This window comes from Falco peregrinus, chromosome 18 (genome assembly GCF_023634155.1).
Source record: "Falco peregrinus isolate bFalPer1 chromosome 18, bFalPer1.pri, whole genome shotgun sequence".
Taxonomy (NCBI): Eukaryota; Metazoa; Chordata; class Aves; order Falconiformes; family Falconidae; genus Falco; species Falco peregrinus.
In genome coordinates this window covers 3,058,411-3,079,839 of record NC_073738.1, presented here as the reverse complement: position 1 = coordinate 3,079,839, position 21,429 = coordinate 3,058,411, and the positions used below count along the sequence as shown (strand labels likewise).

General features: G+C 63.3%; 1 protein-coding gene across 1 annotated transcript; it reads left to right on the top strand.

Annotated features, from left to right (window-relative positions):
- Positions 1-624: 624 nt before the first annotated feature.
- Positions 625-19,580, top strand: JUP (junction plakoglobin). Its single transcript, XM_055789817.1, has 15 exons — positions 625-703; positions 10,495-10,727; positions 11,725-11,978; positions 12,511-12,749; positions 13,067-13,268; positions 13,910-14,054; positions 14,467-14,570; positions 15,862-16,200; positions 16,621-16,776; positions 16,932-17,051; positions 17,237-17,387; positions 17,513-17,634; positions 17,918-17,957; positions 18,293-18,462; positions 18,708-19,580. The coding sequence occupies exons 2-14, from the start codon at positions 10,502-10,504 to the stop codon at positions 18,436-18,438; spliced, it is 2,244 nt and encodes a 747-aa protein (XP_055645792.1). The 5' UTR covers positions 625-703; positions 10,495-10,501; the 3' UTR covers positions 18,439-18,462; positions 18,708-19,580.
- Positions 19,581-21,429: the final 1,849 nt, after the last annotated feature.

The window sequence follows — 21,429 nt, the reverse complement described above, 5'->3', positions numbered from 1 at the left end:
GCCGCCCACGGGTGACGCTGGAGGTGCGTGGGGAGGGGGACGCACAGGGGTGAGGCCGCTGGGTGCCCGCGTTCCCTTGCAGGGGTCCCAGCACCCCACACCTCCCCTGGGGGTCTTTGCAGCCCGGGTGCACATGCTGCCGTGGGAGGGCTCCCCGCACCCCACGCAGTCCTGGGGTCCCCGCAGCCCACGGGGGTCCCCGCACCCCACGTGTGTCCATGGGGTCCCCGCACCCCACAGCCCCCGGCGGATCTCTGTACCCTACTCGCGTGCCCGGGGGTCCCCGCCCCGCCCCGCCCCGCCCCGCCCCAATACGCCCCGCCCTCACCCCCGGAGGGTCTCTGGCCCCGCCCCGCTCCCGCCCTACCCCGCCCAGTGACGTCACCCAGGTGGTTCCCCCTCACGGCCACGCCCTTCCCCACCCTCTACCTCGCTCCGCCTGCCCCGCCCGCTGCCCAATCACCTGCCGGTGAAGGGCGGGGCGGCCGCGCCCCCGCCAATGGAGAGCACATAAACACGTCCGGCAGGGGCGGTGCCTGACGCGCCGAGGGTTTGACGGGCGTGGCGGCGGACCAATCGCCGCCCGGCGGCGCGGGGGGCGGGGCAAGCGGCGGGGCGGGGCGGGGCGCGGGGCGCTGCTCGCCTTTTGTTCGGGCCGGAGCGGGGCGGGCGGCAGAGCCCGCGCAGGGGACGCGCCGCGCAGGTGAGGGACGGGCGGCCGCGGGGACGGGACGGGGCGCGGCCGCCCCCGTGGGGGGGGCCCGGGGCAACCGGGTGTCTTGGTCGGGGGGGGGGCTGGCGGGGCAGGGGGGCGGCGGCTGCGCTCGGCGCTGGGAGGAGTGCGGCGGCCGGCCAGCGCCCTGGCTCGGTCCCGCAGGGCGGGCGCGGAGCCTGCGCCGCCCGTGAGCGCGGCTCGTCCCGCCGGGGGACGCTGCGGCGGTCGGTGGCCGAGCCCGGCTGCGGGTGGATGGGTCCCCGGGGTGAGCCCCCCGCGGGCGGCTGGGGCTGTCACGGGCTCCGCTCGGCGCTGCGGGAGCGAGTTTGCAAGTTGCGAAGCCGCAGCCCGGTGCGAGGCGGCGGCTCTGTCCCTGGCACCGCCCCGGGTCGCTGCTCCACGGGCGAGGCCTCGGCGCGCTGCTCGCCCCGGTGGCCCCGGGGCTCTTACGTCAGCCGTGGCCGCCCGGTGCCGTGGCCGTGAGTCACACCGAGTGCCTCCGGGTGCTGCCCGGGGGCAGCCCCAGAGTCCCCCCGGCGGTGCTGCCCCTCGCCCTCAGCCGGCTTTGCAAAGTGCTGCCGGGGTGGGGTGGCTCAGGGGGTCGGGAAGGGCCCGGGGTGTCCTGGCACTACCCAGGCAGCGCCCCCCTGCCCGGGGTCGGGGGTCCCGGCTGAGCCCCCCGAGTGGCTGTCGGCGCACACTGGAGCGAAACTTGACTGGCTTCTTGTCTGGCGTTGGGAGAGAGCAGTCTAATTGCGTTAGCTGAGTGATTAGCTTAATTAATCGGGTTTACAGCAGGGATGAAAGGATAATGCTGGAACGTCGCTGGGAGTTGCCCGCAGATGGAGGATGCAGGCTGGCGTATGAGCAACTTGGGGGGACGTTTGTGCCGCCAGAGGAGCGTTAGTGCTGGGACGGCATGGCCGCCTGCCAGGGCCCCCCGGGTGACCCACGCTGCTGTCATGCCCCCACGGTGCGAAGGCAGCAGCCTGCACCCGCTCCTGCCAGGCTGCAGCATCCCTGCACCCCCTCCCGCCTTCCCTGCGGTGCTGTTGGGGTTCCTGGGCGAGCCCCATGTCTGGGGGTGATGTTCCCATCAGCTTCCCCATGCCAGAAAGGTCCTGTGGGCTGGGGACACCCTGTGACCCAGCTGGGTCTGTCCCCTGCAGTTGCTGTGCCTCCTTCTCCAACCTACATTGTGCTGGTTTTGGCACTGGTGCCGCTTGGCAGCCCTTGACACCCGGTGGTCTCATGTTGGGCTGCCGCGGAGCTGGGGGCGAAGATCCCCCTGCCAGCTGCCATGGGGCTGGGGCTGGCGTGGAACTGGAGGGGCTGCTGGGGGCTCTGATCCACAGCCAGGGTGGGTGCGGTGCCCGCGGGGTCTGCTCCTGGCCCCGCTCCCAGTGGGAGCGGGTGTCCGGCTCAGCCGGTACCGGGGCTGGGGGAATTTTAACGTCCCTTTCTATGTCCTTGTCGGTGTTTTGTTGGAGTCGGCTGGAAGGGTGCAGGGTACCCAACGCAACCGTCCCCGTGCATCTGAAGCCTGTAATCGCTCGTTGCTTTGGAAGGTTTCCATAAAGTGTCATGAAAAACCCATTTTACTGCTAATTTGGCTTAAATAAGTTGGCCATCGGGATGGGAATGCACAGAGCTCCTGGCATCGGTGACTGACGGGTGTTTTCCCCTCCAGGTCTGGGTGCCGCATGGGTGCTGGGGGAGAGGTGGGTCCCCGATGCTGGGGGGGCTCGTGGGGCGCTGGGGGAAGGTGGGGCGGCTGCAGCAGGGCCCTCACTTCCAGACAATGGCATTTACAGTCTATTGTCTGTGCATTGTGGCGCGTCCTTGCCGGCTCCAGGAAGTGCATGCATCCCTGGTGGGGCTGAGCCGGGTGATGGGGGGCTGCACCGGGGCTGATCTGGGTGATCGTGCCCAGAGCCTCGACCACCTCAGCACTGCGGGCTGCTGGTGGCTTGGCTGTAGCCGGGGACCTTGGAGAATGTCCCCTCTGGTCCCAGTGCTGTATTTCAGTGTAATATTCAGTGCTGACCTAATCCCATTAACTCTCCCCTTTGTTTCCCCCACCTGAAATCCTTAATCAGCTCTAGCAGCCGGGGCAGGCAACTGTGGTGCAGCTGCATGGCTTTTTTTCAGCTGCGGCTGTTCCTGTGATGATGGTTTCCCTTCAAAGCTGTGGTTTGGTGTGGGAGCACTTGATGGGATTTGGCTTTTTATCACACTTCCAGATCTCCAGGGTTTAAGACTTCTGCTGGGCACCATGCCGCTGGCAGATGGCAGAGCCTTGGGGAGCGGAGCTGCCCTTGGCCCCCGCTCCGCACGCTGGGGAAGTGGCAGCTCTTCGCAGAGAACTTGCAAGACTTTAATTGCAGCATCTGCACCGAAGCTTGCGCTCATCTTTTAGGTTTAAATTAGATTGGCTTCTAATTAACAGAAGTTAAAAAGAAATTTCATTTCTATTAAAACAGAACAAGCCTACCTTGGATTTCAGCTTTTATCTTGATGTCAGCCGGTGTTTTCCCACCGAGGCGGGGGGTGTGGGGCACCCACCGTCACCCGGAGCTGGGCCTGGGGTGGTGGCTTTCGGTCCCGTGAGACCATGGGGTGTCCAGGAGTTGGGCTGTGTGGATGGAAGCAGCTGGGATGGCAGCTTGGGAGGACACCAGGGCTGCACCGGTGCCTTGAATCACTGCAGTGTTCTCTGCTTCGGGAGGGTTGGCTTTACCCCCCTTCCCCACGGACACTGTGTGGTGAAGCAGTGGAGGACGGTGCAGGTGCTCCCTCTCCAAAGGAGTCTTAAAACTTCGCCTAAGCAGCTAAACACCATGTCTGTGCTAAAACTGGGTTGGCTTTGGAGCCACACAGGCTGCCGTGGGCAGGGGTCCTCACCCTCCGCTTCCCACCTCCGGCGTGGGAGCGCTGCAGGGCTCGGCGGCGGCTGCGGAGGGAGATGAATATACTTCTAATTAGGCAGAGGTTTGAAATACCCATCTACATATGCCAGCCCTGATGGGTTTTGCTGCGGCTGCTGACAGACCCAGAGGCATTTGAACATGTCTCGGTCACTTGGCTCCGAAATCGCTTTGCAAACAGGGCAGGAGCCTTGTGCTGCAGACGCTGGGGCTCCTCGGGCAGCCCCGTGACGCCTGCGCTCGGCTGAGCCGAGCGAGTCCTCAGACTCCTCCTGAGACCCGGAGCTGGCAGCTGGGTGGAGGTGGAATGCCTGGTGTTTTCCAAATATCCCACGCCTGGGTGATCAAACCTGCGGGGAGGGGGTGAAGGCGAGTGAGCAGCGGTACCCAGCTGGGGGGATCCTGCTCTGGTGCTGGAGGGGGCACGATCCCCGTGGGGTGCGATGTGCTGTGGTCCCGTGTGGCTTTTGGGGGTGGATGGCTGGATCAAGCGCATGTTCCTCGCTGGTGGGGCGGGGAGGGGGAGACCTTTGGCTGCTGTAAGGAGCCCTGCCGTAATCGCTGTGACGCGCGGGCAGAGCCCTGGTGACAAATCATTAACTTGCTCCGACAGGCTGGGTGCTGACGGGTGTTGGTGATAATTCCTTGTGAAGTGTCTGAACTTTACAGATGTAATGCAATTGGATGGAGAATTTAAGCCGGGGCTCAGCAGCTCCGTGTCCCTCCCTGCTGCCTCTGCTCCTCCAGCAGCATCAGGACCAGGTGGCAAAATCTCGTGTTTCTGGACACCGTGGCCGGAGCTGGGAACAGCCCACAAGCCTCATAGCCTAAATTTAAAGCCTGCAATTATCAGGCTTTATGTTATATGTTATATGTTTAAGAACATCTTAAAGGACAACTTGTTCTTTGTGCTTTTTAAAACAAAATAATGATTATTTTTTTTATCCAGATGGAGTTATTGTGATTAATCGCACCATGCCAGTTCTCCTTTCCGTGGACAAGTGGCAAATTCCCATCTTTCCCAGCAGTGTTGCTAATGAGATCAGCAAACTTTAATTGAGGAGGGGATGTGCCCACATTAGTCCTCCTGATCCCAGTGCCTCTGTGGGTGGCAGTGTCTGTGCCAGCAACTGGGGATGCAGGGAGGGGAGGTGTGCTGCCAGAGACCCCGTGATGAGGTTTTGGCACAAAAACATCCCTGGGAAAACCTTGCTGGGGGGCTGGGGTCCTGCCATGGGGCTTGCCAGCCCTGGCACAGCACAAAAACTTGTGTGAGAGGGGACCTGATCCCAAATCAAGGCTGCTGGATCTGTGCTGGTGCCCAGCATTGCTGTGCATCTGGGGCAGGAAGGTGACACTGGGGGCTGTGGCGTGGGTGGTGGGGCTCCTGGGGGAAGCTGAAGCCATGGTGTGGCCAGTGATGCTTTGGCACAGCTCTTGGATGAGTTCTGGGTGGCAGGCAGTTCCCTGTGCAAGGGCTGGGCTGTCCCACTGTGTCCCATGGGAGAGCGGGTGTCATGCCCAGCGTTGCGCACGCTCTTCCCGTTGCGAGAGCGCTTGATGGATAATACCTTGTCGTTTTGTGAAGTGCCAAAACATTGCAGCCTGGACCTGGCATGTGCTGGAGCTGTCAGGAGCTGTTAATTCAGGTGCAGGTGAGGCACTTGCAGGGGCTTGGGGAAGGTGCTCGGCTTTGATGGAGAGCATCAGTGGAGTGGGTCGTGGCACGATGCTGTGCTCGGGGCCGGCTCTGCTGCCAGGAGCCTGGTCTCGCCATGCTCGGGGGGATGTGCACCCCCTGCATAGCAGGGGCTTTACGCAGTGCTTTTGGCAGCTCAAATGTCACCTTGTCAGGAACAACTGAAAAACAAATCAGGTTTTGGAACCTCTTCCAGTGAGGGAGCTCAGGTCTGAAGGGCGGTTCTTGCACCCCTCGCTGCCCTCCCCGAGGGGCTGAAGTTGTTGGAGCTGGTGGGGCGGCTGGGAGCCACTCCGGACCTGGAGCCTCAGCAAACAAAGGCCATGGGCTCCTTTGTGTGTTACAGCCTGCTTTCTAACAAGGGGCCGATCCCCCATTGCCCGTCTCCTCCTCATTAAACTTCAAGCTGCTCTCGTTGCCTTTGAATTCTTCCACTTATCTTCACTGTAAAGCCCCATTGAAAGGGCTCACGGTAGCCAGGATCTGACTCCAACGCTTCTCATTGATGCTCTGTTCTCTGCCCCCTCCTGCGAGGGATCCTCTTCAGAACCATCGAAGCCTTTGTACAGCGCTGGGTCTGCGGGCGCTTCGTTAGCTGCCACCGCAGCTTTGTTAGCTGTCGGTGCAATGGTGTTGCATCTGGGCTCCTCTGGGGGGAGGTTGCAGGCAGTGGGGGGCTCTGGGGTGCAGCTGTGGGTGCCCTTGCCCCTCAGAGGGCTCTGGTGCTGTGGCTGTGGAGGCTGCTTTGCCCCAGCCTCACCGCCTGAGCGGGCGGTCGCTAATCCCCCGGCTGCTCCAGGAAGGTGGCGAGGACCGGAGATCGCTTGCGTGTAGCGTAAGTGCTTCTAAAATAGACTCTTTTCTTGCATTGCATTTATTGAACTGCTTTAACTGCCTCTCTCCTTTTCTTAAAAGCCTAAGTGACTGTAATTGCTGTTGCCCGCATGCTTCCCACAGCTGAGCTTGCACCGTGTGGCCCCTGAGCAGGGGCATCTCCAGTGCTGCTGCTGCTCTGTTCCCGGCAGGGCTGCGATGGATGTGTGCAAGGACGGGGGGCTCTGTGGGGGACTATGGCAGCCCCTCGGCCAGTATGGGACGCTGCTCCGGGCTGGGCAGCACAGCATGCTCTGCGCAGGGACAAGGGCAGGCTGGAGCCGCATGTGATGCCCCTTGCACCCACCGACCCCCAGGTCTCGGTGCCTGTTCCTGTGCGGCCCCTGCCTGGGACTTGGGATGTGGGCTGCTTTTTTTTCCCTGCCCCCCCGTTGGGGGTCATGGCTGCTCAACGCAGGGACTGCTGCTCCCCAGACGTCCCTGGGCAATAGCTATTTTTGCACGAAGCGGCATTCGTGGCTTCCCGGCTGCTGTTCTGGGCAGCTCAGCCGTACCTCGGCTGGCTCTGTTCCGCCTGCGTGAGGCCGAAGGCTTCTCCCAGCAGCCGGAGGGAAGGGCTGGTCAGGCCGGGGGCTGCATGTTTGCCAGAGATTTCCTCGCAGACGGTGTCTCAGGGGGAGCGATGCTGCCTGGATGCTGATCAAATGGCTCTGGGGGCGGATGAGCTGCTGGCCGGTGCCTTTGGGCCGTGGGAGCTTCCTCTGCCTTCCCGGCTGCAGGAAGTGGTGGGAGAGGGATTAACCTTCTCCTGGCTCTCCCCTGCATGGGGGTGCCTGAAGCCCCTGCCTGCCCCATGGCTGAAGCCCCCTGCGTGGCTCGGCCCATTCCCCATCATGGTGCTGGGGCCAGGCTGGAGGTCTGCATGTCCCCCCTGTGGGGTCCCCCACGTTGCCTCACTGTTTTCTGGGGGGATTCTCACTGTTCCCAGGAGCAAGCCCTGTTTCCCTGGGCTCCTGGCTCCGTGCAGGCAGGGGGGCTCGGTGGTACCGCTGTGCCCCTGCTCTGCTTCCCACTCTGTTCAGTAAAAGCCTGGTGGGAGGGAGACCGGGACCAATAATCCTACCAACATGCCTGGCTGAGGAAGGGGCTGGAACCCACCCAAGACCCCCATGCTCGTGGCTGACCCCTCCAGGGCAGGTATTTTCACATGTGCCCCATCCCTGCTTCCCCCTCCTGCATGATCTGTTGCCCTCCCCTCTGCTGGCGGGGGTCCTGCCCCACTGCAGCCACGCGCCACCAAAGGCATCACCAACGGCTCCTGCCAAAGGTGAGCCCAGGTATAGCCAGCATCCCCTGCCTGGGGGGAGGGGGGGCATCTGGCTCTGATCCCGCTGAGGAGGGAGGGCATCAGAGGATGGGGAAGAAGCTTGTGTCAGGCGTCTGGCCCTTGCTCAGTGATGAGCCGAGGACACTTGACACAGGGTTCAGAAAATGTCACTGCTCGCCACTGGAGCATCTGACATTTGCTCTGCTGGCCCCATCGCCTCAGGTGCTGCTGGGTGAGCAAACCCCTGGGGCTGCTGGTGGGGTGACGCTCCAGGGGATGGATGGGTGCTGTGTTTATCAGGATGCCCACGGGGGCTCCTGGGGAGGGGGAGTCCCCCGAGCTGTGTAGCACCCATCCCTGGTGGCCCTGGTGGCAGCGCCTCATGCTCAGACGGGTCTAACCTGGTGCTCATTAGCTTGGACCCACTCTCCTGCTCGGAGCTTGTCTGGGGCCGATCACCTGAGCTTGTGTCTGGGCTCTGAGGAGCTTTGCTGGCTTTTGATGTCCCTGGGGTGCTGGCAGTGCAGACGGAGGAGGGGTGGGGGTGGTGGCTCATGCATAATGCAGGGCTCTGCGAGAAGCTGGTGTCTGAGCTGAACTCGGGAGGTTTGAAAAAAATAAGTGCCTGTCAAATGCCTGTAAATTGTAGAGCAGATGTTACCGGTCAACTGACAGTGCGGGCAGCACCAGACTCTCCTGCTAGCTCCAGCTCGCTGCTGCCTGGGGGTCCCTGCCCTGGTTGGGGTGGGTGCTGGGGGTCCTTACACCCCCCCCTCTGGTGCAGGGAGCTTTCTGTGCCCTTGGCTCCGCTCTCCCCTTGCCCATCTGTCCAGAGCAGCTTTCCAGTGTTGGCCTGGGGGTCCTGGGGTCCCTGTGACCGTAGCCCCACTGCCGGGGCTCTGCACAGCAGCTCCTGGCCGTGTGGTACGATGGCTCCCACCGCACTGCCGGGGCAAGGTGCCACAGTGCAGGAGCAGTGTTCTGCCTGCCGTGCTTCCTTGGGTGTGATTTGGTGTTGATTTTTCTTGGGTTTCCTGATGCAATTTGGAGGTCCTGCCAGTGTGGCCAGGGTAACCCAGCTGGCAGGACTTGCTCTCCCAAACACCGATGCAACAGCTTATAAATACACGCAGGGTGTGCGACGCTCCCGGCTTGGCACAGGGGTTCTCCTGGCCGATCCCTGCTCTGGCACGGGGTGGGGAGCGTAGCCGGCTCACCCCTGGCACCGTGTGTCACACACTGCCCTGCCACACCACATAGCACCTCCAGCTCCTGCGTGGGAATGATACGCCGCCCCCCCCCCCCCCCCCCCCGCCCCCCCCAGCCTCCATTAGTGGGTCCCTCTCTTGCTGCCTTACAAACATGCATTATGCACAACCCATTACAGCCCGAGCAGTACTCTGTGGATTGCTGCTTGACAGCTCAAAAAAACATCGAATTGACACAAGCCGTTCCCTGCGGTGGCTCCGGGAAGGTGGCTGGGGGTGGGGATGGACGGGGTGGGATGCAGGATGCTTCCAGCTGGGGGGACGGGAGAGTGGTGGGACTCCTCGGGAATGAATGTTTGTGCCCGGGCTGGGATTTTTTCCCGGTGAGCACCGGCCTGTGCCGTTTGCAAGGGCTCAGCCGCTCTTTGGGAACAGCCGGCAGCGCTGGGGCGAGCCGCGCCAAGCCCGTGCGCGCCATGCCCTGCCGTGCCGCCCCACGCAAGCCGCGTCCTTGGCCACCACCCGACGCCCTGACTCAGCCGTCAGCGCAGCTGGGGGCTGACGGGGGGCTCGTTCCCCCCTTCCCCTTGCTTCCCCCATGGAAGGTGCTGGAGGCTGAGGCTGACACGTCAGCCTGGCTGGTCCCCGTGAGCCCCGAGCTGTGCCGGTGGCTGGAGCGGGGCCAGGGGCACACGGCCACCCCGGTCCAGCTTGGTGCATGAATCAGTGCCGTGGAGGTGGTAATTATGCCGCTGTTTGGATGTGCGGTTGCTGCTGCACCCAGCTATGCCAGGCGGCAGCTGCTCCCTTCGCTGCTTATCGCCTCTGAAACTCTGACTCATCCCCAGCCCTGTGCGGCCGGAGGAAGGGGCAGCAATCCCGGTGAGTGCCCAGGCGGTGGGTCAGCGGCGGCGGGGCTGTCTCCATCCCTCCCTGCCTGCTCCATCATCTCCCTCCTCCTGGGGGGCTGGATGGGGGCTGCTGACTCACAGCCCTGCGGTGTCTGCCTGCCCCGATGAGCTCAGGGGTTAATCCGTGAGCCATCCTCCCTCCCGCTGCACCCCCAAATTAAAGACGAGGAAAACCCAGCCCTGCTCGAAAGCAACCTTGGCTGGTTTATCCTGAGTTTTTGGGATGTGCTGGGCTGCCCTGTCCCAGCACCGTGCGGCCGTGGCATGGTGCTCAGCACAGCTTGGGGAGTGCCCAGCCCCGGATTGTGCCACAGGCACTTGTGGTGCTGAGCACCCACAGGAGAGCTGAGCCGGTGGCTTTGCCTCGTTATTTTTAAGCACTTTAGGAGTCTTCTAGCGGGCTTCTAAAAAGGTTTGTTTTATTCTTGGAGCTGCAGCCTTGGGGTTGTCCGCAGCTTTCTGTCTTTGAAAACTGATCTTTAAAAAGCTCACGGGCAGCCGGGGTAGCCTGGAAGGAGGTGGGGGGGGGGGGGGGGGGAGCTGCTTGGGGGTCCCTCTGCGCCAGGCAAAGCCTGCTCACACCTTGGCCACCGAGGCGGTGAGACACGGCTCAGCCAGCCGTGCGTGGTCTGCGCCGGTTGCAGCCACGGTTCGTGTCTGAACACGAGCAGCAAAGTGCTGAGCTGTGGGTTCGTCATCCCGGTGCCGCCTTTCATCTCGCATGGGGGAGGAGGGCAGATAGGGATCTGCTCGTGGGCTGTGCGGGGGGCCGGCTGCTGTGCCGGGGGGGCTGCCGTGTGATTTGGGGCAGGGGGTTGCTGCGCTGACCTGGGCTCTGCTGGCGGTGTAACTTCTCCCCTCCCTGCCCCGCAGAGCAGCCATGGAGGTGATGAACATGATGGAGCAGCCGATCAAGGTGACGGAGTGGCAGCAAACCTACACCTACGACTCGGGCATCCACTCCGGCGTCAACACCCAGGTGCCCTCCGTCAGCAGCAAGTGCCTCGGGGACGATGATGAGGTCTACGGGAAGCAGTACACCATCAAGAAGACCACCACCACGAGCTACTGCCAGGGAGGGGGCCAGGGCCAGAGCCAAGCACAAGGTAGGGGCTGTGGGGCTGGGCACGTCCATGAGCTTGGTTCCTTCATTCCTCTGCCTTCCCTGTGAGCCGTGCTCCTTCTGGGCACTCCTCCATGCTGCCTTCCACACCCCGGGAGTTGTTGCTGCCGAAAATATGTTCCCTCCTGTCCTCCTTCCCCACGCCGAGAGGCTCTTGCGTAGGGGCGGCGCGCAGCCAGCCCGCACTAGTGCTGAGCTGTGCACACACATCCGAGTGTGCCGGTGGGTTGGCTCGCGATAGGAACAGCCGATCCCGGCCCACGGATCAGCCGTCTGCTCTGCTGCTTGTCTGCCTGCTCAGGAAACCTGTCTCGGCGTGGCTGGCAGAGCTGCCAGCGTGTGCCGTAAAGCCCCACCAGCCTGCCCGTCTGCTGCCGCTGCAGGGGCGAAGCAGACAGAGCTGCAGCCCCCGAAGCCAAAGGAGATGCTTCCCCCAGCTTTATCCCTTAAAAGAGGGCTTGTTTGCTCTGCTTGCTTCTGCGGTTCCCCCATCAGTGGCGGGCCCTGGAAGGTTTAATCGCCAGCTCCCCTGGGGAGGCAGACCCCTGTGGAAGGGGATGAGCCCTCCCGAGCCCTGCGTGGTCCCTGTGCTGCAGAGGTGGGGACTGCGGGTGGCTGCGGCAGCTTCTCGCTCAGGTGATGCTTGTTCCAGCATCTTCGACGGGGAAGGCCTCCGTATCCTCCTAATCCCTAGCGCCAGCTGGTCCCAAGTTGCAAATATCTTTAATTTCTTAATTAATGGGCCTTGTGTGACAACTGTCTAATCATGCTGCCTAATTGAGTGTTGTCTTATCTCTGCGCTGCCGTATCTGTTTACACTTTGAAGCACTGGCTCCTTGCAGAGCCTGCTGGGACTGCTGACGTTGCTGGTGTCGTTGCACTAAGCTCTTGCTCAGCTAATTGAGATTGGAAAGCGGGGCTGGGGAGCACTCCTCAGAGAGAACCCGATTCTAACGCTGCCTCCCCATCCACCCCTGCAGCTGACATGGAGGCTCAGCTGGCCATGACCCGGGCCCAGCGCGTCCGGGCTGCCATGTACCCCGAGACGGTGGAGGACCGCTCGCTGCTCATCACCACCCAGCTGGAGGGGCAGCAGACCAACGTGCAGCGCCTGGCAGAGCCCTCGCAGATGCTGAAATCGGCCATCGTGCACCTCATCAACTACCAGGACGATGCTGAGCTGGCCACCCGTGCCATCCCGGAGCTCACCAAGCTGCTCAATGATGAGGACCCGGTAAGGAAGCCTGGTTTGCCTGCCTCTGTCTTTGGGCTTCCGCAGCCACGGTGGCACAGCCAGGCTTCCATCCTCACCGGGCTCCTGGGCTCTGTCCGGCTCCTTTCTCTTGCTCTGTGGCCGCCTCTGCCCTGTGACAGGCACAGTGGGGGGGCTGGGGCTCTGGTGCCCACCTCTACCCCCCCGCACCTCCTCACAGCCTGGCCTTGCTGCTGGGACGCGGCTCTCCTGGCCTTGCGCAGGCACTGAGCGCTTCTTGCCAGCTCTCAGTGCTACTGCCCATCCCCGCAGCGCCTGTGCTCCGCAGACCCGACTGTACGCTGCCTGCTGCCGCAAACTGCGGCACAGTTCCTGGAGCATCGTGGTTGAGGATTGTTAAAAATAGCAATTCCTGCTTGCACCGCCCTGCCCGGCACAACGCGCGGCAGCCCTGGACCAGCCCTCCCCCGGCAGGGTGGGATCCCTCCTGTCCCTGCTGTGATGGGCAGCAGTGGGACGCACTCCCACCCACCGGCTTCTCTTCCCCCCCCAGGTGGTTGTCAGCAAAGCAGCCATGATCGTCAACCAGCTCTCCAAGAAGGAGGCGTCACGCCGTGCCCTGATGCAGTCGCCCCAGATCGTGGCAGCCGTGGTCCGCACCATGCAGAGCACCAGCGACCTGGACACGGCCCGCTGCACCACCAGCATCCTGCACAACCTCTCGCACCACCGTGAGGGGCTACTCTCCATCTTCAAATCTGGTGGCATCCCAGCCCTTGTCAGGATGCTGAGGTATGAGGGTACTGGCGGGGGGTCCCGAGAGGATGGCAGAGCCAAGGGGTCCCTCCCGGGCTGGCGAGTGCCTGGGCTGGGGGCAGAGGAGGGGAGCGGTCCTCTGTGCTGCCTTGTCCATGGAGATGGGGTTCAGTCTCTGCCCTTCCATGAGGGCCACCCCGGGGCCACGTGGCACGGTGGCCTCCTGCCGGGTCCCGCTGAAGGGTGCTGGGTGGGAGTCGGGGTTTGGGACAGCCCTGCGGGCTCCGCTGGCAGCTCGGCGAGCCCGGAGGCAGCTGCCCGCGCTGACGTGGCTCTGTGCCGCCTGCCTGCAGCTCGCCGGTCGAGTCGGTCCTCTTCTACGCCATCACCACCCTGCACAACCTGCTGCTCTACCAGGAAGGGGCCAAGATGGCTGTGCGCCTGGCTGACGGCCTGCAGAAGATGGTTCCCTTGCTGAACAAGAACAACCCCAAGTTCCTGGCTATCACCACCGACTGCCTTCAGCTCCTCGCCTACGGGAACCAGGAGAGCAAGGTGCGCCTGGGGAGCCCTGCGGCGTGGGGTCCCGCCGGAGGGGGGGTGGCAGCAGGGCACTTGCCCAACGTTGCTCCTGGCAGACACAAGCCCAGGAGGCAGGGGTGGGAGCTCCCACCGTCTTGGCCCATGTGCCCCCCGGCCCCAGCCGGCAGCGGAGCAGTCGGGCTGTCTCTGTCTGCAACGCTGCCGATCCAACCTCTTGCAGGTGGCACATCCCCGAAAGCACAGACTGTCCCAGTCTGGCCGGTAGATCGGCTTGGCTGGGTTTCTCCCCCTGCTGCTCCAGGCAATGCCTCTATCTTTGTTCTTCGGCTGCTCCTCTCCTCCTACGCACGAGTTGTCCCAGCCTCATGCGGAGGTTCGGTCCCTGGACCTGCTCTGGCGCTGGCTGCATGGGGGCTGCTGCCCATCCTGCCCATGGCGCGGGGCGAGGGACCCCGGTGTGCAGGGCTGGAGTGGCCCAGAGGGGACGGTGGCCGTGCATGGCCCCAGCAGGGGTGACCTGACACGCTCCTGTGTGCCAAGGGCTTGGACCTCCTGCCTGACCTGCGTCCTGGCACGAGCTGGGGAACCCGGAGCAGTGGTTCCAGCAGCCCTGACCCCCCGCACGCCCCGACCCTGGTGCTTCTGTCTTGCAGCTGATTATTTTGGCCAACGGAGGACCCCAAGCCCTGGTGCAGATCATGCGCAGCTACAACTACGAGAAGCTGCTCTGGACCACCAGCCGGGTGCTCAAGGTGCTGTCGGTGTGCCCCAGCAACAAGCCCGCTATCGTTGAGGCTGGTAAGAGGGGCTGGGGGGCTGCGGCGGAGCTGGTGGCAGACGGGAGGAGGGTGGTGGCGTCGGGATGGTGCAGCTGAGGGTGCCGTCTCGCAGCCGATGTGCAAGACAGGCGGATACCTTGCATAGCCGGGTGAAACCACCTACGTGTGGCCTGGTTTCTTGCGCTGGAAGGCTGCTGAGGTGCTTTCTTGGCACCACGAGTGGGCAGGATCTGGCCCGGCTGGCCAGCCAGGAGCTGTCTTCCCGCTCCACGTTTAGCCTCCACTGAGCCGTGAGGCTGCGTTGTGTGTTGGAGGCATCGGTCGGGTGGTCCCAGCCCACGCTCGCCATGCAGACCCCGCTGTCTCTCTTCTCACCTCCGCTGGGAAGTGTTGGGTGTTTACCGATGGGCTGCTCTCCGCTTCCCCGGCAGGCGGCATGCAGGCCTTGGGCAAGCACCTGACCAGCTCCAGCCCCCGGCTAGTCCAGAACTGTCTCTGGACCCTGCGAAACCTCTCTGACGTGGCCACCAAACAGGTGAGTCTGCGGGACCCTGTCTCGTGCTTCAGCGCAGCATTTCGGAGGCTTCTACATACCAGCTGCCGGGCTGTCCTTCGCCTCTGCTTGTGCCGGGCTGCATCCACAGTGATGTCCCCATGCCATGTCCCGTCCCCGTGAGCCGCTGTGGCAGCCTGTGTGCCTGGCAGAGCCAGGGGATGCCCAGGAGATGCCCAGCTGTGCCGACGCCCTGCAGCAGGGGGTTACCTGGCATTGCGGGAGGCTGTGACCGCCCACAGCCCTTCCCGTGCCGGCTGCCAGCACTGGTGCCGTGTCCCCAGCGGCGAGCCAAGGCCACCGGCTGTCGCTCGTGTGCTCGGCGGGGCATCACTGGGGCTGCTGCTTGCTGTGGCCCAGGGAGCTGCCGGCAGCGTGCCCTGGCACCGGCCGTCTGCGTGGCTCCTGCCCCTGTGGTGGGTGCTGTGGCCGTGGTGCCCGTGGGTTGGGTGGCAGCCGGTGCTGGGGTGACCCCGAGCTCTGCGCTGGGGTTGCTCTCCCCAGCCCTTTGCTGCCTCCTGATGTGTTCCCCATCTGCTGGGGCCGCCTCTCCACGCAGATTAGCGTCTGATGCAGCGTGGAAACTATTTGGGCTGGCGTGGAACCATCGCTGGCTCTGCCGATTGGGGTTGATGGCGGGATGTGGCCATGGCGCCTTTAACTCCTTCCTGCCCCCGCTGCTGGCTGCCTGCCGGCACGGCTGGGACCAGGGTCACCCCGGGACCTCTGGGGCAGTGCTGGCGGGCGCATTGTTTGCACTTCCCAGCAGAGAAAAGCTGCTGGAGACATTAAACTCTTAAGTAAAGCTGCACATGTCAGGAGCGCATGTTGCTCACGCTGTGCCGGCGTCGTGGAGAAGCAGCTCTGGCCGCAGGGGGACGGGGAAAGGAGGGGGACAGCGTGGGAGGCACAAGCGCTGCCTGCTGGGGGGCACGTGGGGCTGGGATGTGGGGTGCTGGGGGTTGGGGTCTGCAGCGAGGGGTGTGCAAGCTCCAGTGAGGGCAGCCACGCAGACCTGGGATTTGAGGGGAGAGGATGCCAGGTCTGGGAGGAAGGGCTCAGCTGGGGCTGGATCCTTTCTGCGATGGCATGGGTCGTCCCTGTGGCAGGGGGCTCCCCCTCTCCAAGGCTGGGTGTCGGGCCCATCCTGGGCGAGCAGCTCCAGCTCCCCACGCTCAGGTGACGGGTGTGGGGCTGCAGCCCAGCCCCTGGCTGAGCCCACGTCTGGCTGGGGTGGGGGGGCTGGTCTGATCTCCCGTCCCTGCTGCTGCAGGAAGGCCTGGACGGCGTCCTCAAGATCCTGGTGAACCAGCTGAGCTCCGATGACGTGAATGTGCTGACCTGTGCCACCGGCACCCTCTCCAACCTGACCTGCAACAACAGCAAGAACAAGACCCTGGTGACACAGTCGAACGGGGTGGAGGCCCTGATCCACACCATTCTTCGGGCCGGTGACAAGGAGGACATCACCGAGCCGGCCGTCTGTGCTCTCCGGCACCTCACCAGCCGGCACCCCGAGGCCGAGATGGCTCAGAACTCGGTGCGGCTCAACTACGGCATCCCTGCGATCGTCAAGCTCCTCAACCAGCCCAACCAGTGGCCACTGGTCAAGGTGAGGGGCTGGGGGGGGAGAGGGGTGTTGGGGGCTGGAGGAAGGGGGTGGCTGGGCTTGAGCGAGCTCCCCGGCTGCTGACCCGTGGTGGGACTCATGTCTGAGGGGGTCTGCAGCTGGTGCTGTGTGGGGAGTGATGGGGGGCTGGTCCCGTTGGGCTGTGTCCTTGACGGCAGCTAATGGAGGAAATGGCTTGTGCCGGCTGCTCGGCTGGAGTCAATACTTGCCCCGGCCTCCCCCGCGGGGAAGGGGCCGGATCCGGCGTGGGAGGAAGCTGAAGTTGGCCTGCGCCATGGAGGGGGATGGGGTGGGACGGGCAGCGGGAGGGGGGCTCGGCTGGCGGGTGCCGTGGGGAGCACATGCTGCTCTGACCCGCGGTCGAGATGATGAATCTCTCCTTCCTCCCCTTCGCTCCTCCAGGCTACCATAGGTCTGATCCGCAACCTGGCCCTGTGCCCAGCCAACCATGCCCCGCTCCAGGAGGCCGCTGTCATCCCCCGCCTGGTCCAGCTGCTGGTCAAGGCTCACCAGGATGCCCAGCGGCACGTAGCAGCCGGCACACAGCAGCCCTACACGGTGAGTCCCCGCGGTGGGGTCTGTCCTGCTCCTGGCACAGCCTCGCACCCCAGAACCCGACCTGTCCCTGGGGGGTGGCCTGTGCCTGCGCTCAGGGTGGTCCTGGGGTGCACCGGCTGTGCCAGGGCCCCGGCTGAGCACTTGTCCCCTGGCAGGACGGAGTGAAGATGGAAGAGATCGTGGAGGGATGCACGGGGGCACTGCACATCCTGGCCCGGGACCCCATGAACCGCATGGAGATCTTCCGCCTCAACACCATCCCCCTCTTTGTGCAGGTCAGGGGCGGGGGAGGTGTGGGGGCTGCGCTTTGTCACCTCTCGCCTGGCTGGCATGGACCTGCAGTGCAGGGGCCAGGGAGCCACGATGCTCAGCTGGCAGCACCCACGCTTGTGAGACCGTTTCAGGAGCCGCAACGGCTCCTTGCTGGCTGCTTCGTGTTGCCACTAATCTCTCCTGACAGCTCCTCTACTCGCCGGTGGAGAACATCCAGCGCGTTGCGGCGGGTGTGCTGTGCGAGCTGGCCCAGGACAAGGAAGCGGCAGATGCCATCGATGCCGAGGGGGCTTCGGCTCCCCTGATGGAGCTGCTGCACTCCAGGAATGAGGGAACGGGTGAGTGCCGCTGTGCCGGCGGCTCTCTGCCACCTGGCATCGCCCCAGCTGCAGCCTGGCTGGGGCTTCTGGTGCTTGGGTGCTGCACAGCACCAGGAGCTGAGGCTGCTGCCATCCCCCTGCAGCCACCTACGCGGCCGCCGTGCTCTTCCGAATCTCGGAGGACAAGAACCCCGACTACAGAAAGCGTGTCTCCGTGGAGCTCACCAACTCCCTCTTCAAGCACGACCCGGCAGCCTGGGAGGCGGTGAGCATCGTGCTGGGCACGGAGATGAGCCCTTTTCCCCAGGGAAACCAGTGCCCCTTGGGATGGTCCCATCCTGCCTCCAAAAGCTGCCACCTCCGACCAGAGCTTGGACAGGAGCAAACAGGAGGCAGCGGGGTGGGGGATGGGCTGTGGCCTCAGCTCTCCAGCAGCCCTGCATCTTCGTACCTGCTGCTGGGGACAGGGCTGGGCACCACGTAGCCGCTGAGCATCGTGCACATGCAAACACGAATCCCTTCTTCACTTGTGTCACCTTCCTTTGTAGGCTCAGAGCATGATCCCCATCAACGAGCCCTACTCAGATGGTGAGTACGGTCCTGCGGGGCCGCCCCCCCCCCATGGGCTGGACTCTAGCGGGGCGTTTGCCTCATCTCACCAAACCAGGCTGGTTTTAAAACCTTTCTCGGCTGGGTGGCTGCCAGCAAAGTGCCAGGCCCCCTGGCTGGGGATGCTCAGCGGGATGCTCAGCGCCCCGGGCAGCACATGCAGCTGCTCCCGTGTGCACCTGGGCTGGCCCGGAGGCTTGGGGGGTCCTGCAGCACCGTGTGCCCGAGGTGTGGGGGGACCAGGAGGGTGGCTGAGGTCTGGAGAAGTTTCTCACCGGTGGGAGCTGGGGTTGCCACATCCCTTTTTTCTGCAGAGCTGGACCCTGGTTACCGCCCCATGTACTCGGGTGACATCCCCTTGGACCCCATCGACATGCACATGGACATGGACGGGGACTATCCCATGGACGCCTACAGCGACGGCGTCCGAGCGCCCTTCGCTGACCACATGCTCGCCTAACCCGCCCCGCAGCCCCTGCACCAGGTGGGTGCTGCCGTGTGCCCGCGGTGCGGGCGCTTTACCCAGGGCACGCTCGTCCCCACCGTGAGGGGGTTGCCTGGCGGAGGCAGGGCTGGCTGCTGGTGCTCGGCGTGCCACGGGGGTCCCTGGCGCTGCCGTGGGGTCCCCAGTGCTGCCGTGGGTCAGCTTCCCCATTGCCCCCTGGGCTCGGGTCTCCTCCAGCGTCCCCCCCCCTGTGCGGTAACGGGGTGCTCTCCTGCCGCACACAGGTGTTCTCTCCGTACAGAAGAGGGTGGCCCCAGAGCTGAGCATTTGCAAGAAGGACTTGGGAGACAGAAGTGCCTGAGAAGACAAACTTTTCCATTCCCACGAGAGGTTTTATTTTTCGATTATTTTTTTTTTTTCTTCGCTGTGGGTCTGTGGAGAAGGTCCTTCCTCCTGGGACTGCTTCAAGCACCTACTGCTGCATCCAGCATCCAAGATACTGTTTCTGAAGCTTTAAAACACACAAACCCTGCACCGTTAGCGACCTTTCATTGGCAAAATAGTCTTTTCTATGAAAATATATTTCTTTTTTATTTTTAATATGGTGCCAACGGCTTTTGCCGTCTTTTAAGTTTGTGCTTTTGAACTTCCCCACTATTTGTTCTGCGTGTTAGTGTTCTAGGAAAGGAATCTAACACGGGAAAACCCTTTGCTTTCTGCGAGCTCTAACTTAATCAGGCCAATCCAGAGTTTGCTGAATACAAAGGGTGCCGTGTCCCAGGACCTTCGTTTTAGCCATCGGGATGTCTGCAGTTTAATTCTTTCCGATCAGCCGTTGGGGAGCTGACTTTGTGTACCTGCCTATCCTACCAGTACCCGTAGAGGAGTGACTCCAGCGTTAGAAACCGTGTCCTTGTACTGATCTCTGTTGCACATTTTAACCTGTTTCCCTTCTTTTTGGTGAGTGGTGTGTTTCCGTCCCCTCCTCCCTTATCTAACACATTTTTAAAAGAGGCTCTAGGTCTGATGGTGGTTTAACGCTTCGACCAGAAAGGGATGGACAGTTACTGGAGTGTGGTTCAGGAATGGAAGATTTTATTATTTCTGTAAGTTGTTTTTGTATAGACCAAAGCAAAGAATAAAATAACCCCCCCAGCCCCGTGTTGCGCTGAGCCTGTTCTTCTGTCGGCTGGGGAAGGTCGGTGAGTCCCCTTGGCGCAGCCAGGGTGAAGGTGGCCATCACCCACCTTGGGCTGGGGGGTGGTGGTTCCCTGTTGGGGGGCAGGATGAGCCTGTTTGCAGCTCAGCACCTGCTGTGCCTGCCCGAGGGCTGCAGTGGTGGCCAGGGGGACGGGCGGGCTGGGTCCCTCCCCGTGCTTTGGGGACGATGCTCTGCAAGGCACAGGCCACCTGCTCGCTGCACTGGTAGCAGCTTCATCCCGACTTGCTGCAGGGTCGTTAGCATGCCAGCTCCATCCATGTGTCTGTCTGCGCTGTCAGGAGGTAAAACCTCCCAGTAATTAAGCTGTTCGTTCATTAGGCAGCATCACCGGCATCTCCTCTCTGCTGCTGTGCAGAGTTCGCTTTCCCGAGCTGTGGGGGATAAACGCGCCGGCTGGGAGCGAGCCCCGCTGATTGATGGAGCGAAGCCTGGATGGAGCTGTAAGAAACCAGGTTAAAAAAGTGATTTATTCAGTCAAACCTGGTCGCCTCCTTCCGCAGCCCGGCTTGGTGGCAGGAACAGATGGCAGGAGGAAATACTCCCAGCTGAACCTCGGCTCTGACAGCTGCGCCCGGGGAGGGCGATGGGGAGTGGTGCCAGGCGTGGAGAGGTGGGAACTTTGCGAAGTTACCCACCAACTTCAGGGCTGCCCGTCTGCTCCGTGGCCCCCTCGGCATGGGGCCAGGGCTGGGGACATGCTGCTGGCCACCTCAGGCTTTCCCGTGGCATCTTTTGGGGCAACGCGGCACAGGCTGAGCCCAGAGGCAGGAGATCACCCGCTCTGCACGAGGCTGTGGGGTCACGTGCCGAGGGATGGGAGGGTGGAACGTGGGTGGCCCAGGATACCCACATCCCTGGCATCAGACGGCTGCCCCGTGCATCTATCCTGCGGGGCATGGCCAGGGACATGGGGGTCTCCTTGGGCAGAGGTGAGGGATCTGGAGAGGGGAGTCGGGTCACACAGCAATGTCTGCGCCGTGCCAGCGGCTCAGGGTGCTGCCAGTGCTGCTTTGCTTTGGTGAGATACCCACCGCGGTGACACTGGGAACATCCCTGACACCCACAGTGGGGCTGGCTGGGAGCACTGACAAGGGGGGTCCAGGCTCAGCAGGTCCAGGAGGCAGCTGGAGAGCCAGGACATCATCCCCCACCCCCTGGATCCACACTCTGCCTGTGGCACAGCTCATCCTGTGCAGCTGCTGGCAAGATGCTCGTCAGCCCAAGGCTGCTGCAGCGCAGGGAGATGGGGGACGTGACCCAAGGGAGCTGGGAACCAAGGCGCAGCCATTCCCGGCATCAACCCCTCTGTCCTCCCGTGTTTGCTCAGCTTCGCTGCTGTGCCCAGCCGTGCCGTGGGGGGTCGGGGAGGTGGGTGCCCACCATGCACGGGGCCTGGGATGCTGCAGAGTGTGGTTTACACGAAGGTTTACGTGCCCGTTGCGGCGTGCCATGGGGGGTCCCAGTAGCAGCCTGGGCTGGGGCAGGAGCGAGCTGGGGACAAAGGCAGCAGGAGCAGGGCTGGCTCCAGCGCTGTCCCGCCGGCTCGGGGGAGCATCCTGCGCTGAGCTCAGCCCCGCACCCACGGCCAAGCCCCGGTGCAGCAGGGATGCGGCTGCGCATCCTGCTGCAGCCTGTGCCAGGACCAGGGATGAGCAAAACAACAGCTGCTTTCCGGGCAGCCCCAGCAGAGCCCAGCACGATTCCGGAGGGCAGTGGGGCCAGGGCAGCCCGTGGGATGGGGCTGGGGGGCCAGGCAGCCCTCTGCCTGCTGCAGCCACTGCCAG

Coding starts and splice junctions, on each gene's coding strand:
- JUP (XM_055789817.1), top strand. CDS start 10,502: ATGGAGGTGATGAACATGATGGAGCAGCCGATCAAGGTGACGGAGTGG. Junction 11,979..12,510: donor TGCTCAATGATGAGGACCCG/GTAAGGAAGCCT, acceptor TTCCCCCCCCAG/GTGGTTGTCAGCAAAGCAGC. Junction 13,269..13,909: donor ACGGGAACCAGGAGAGCAAG/GTGCGCCTGGGG, acceptor TCTGTCTTGCAG/CTGATTATTTTGGCCAACGG.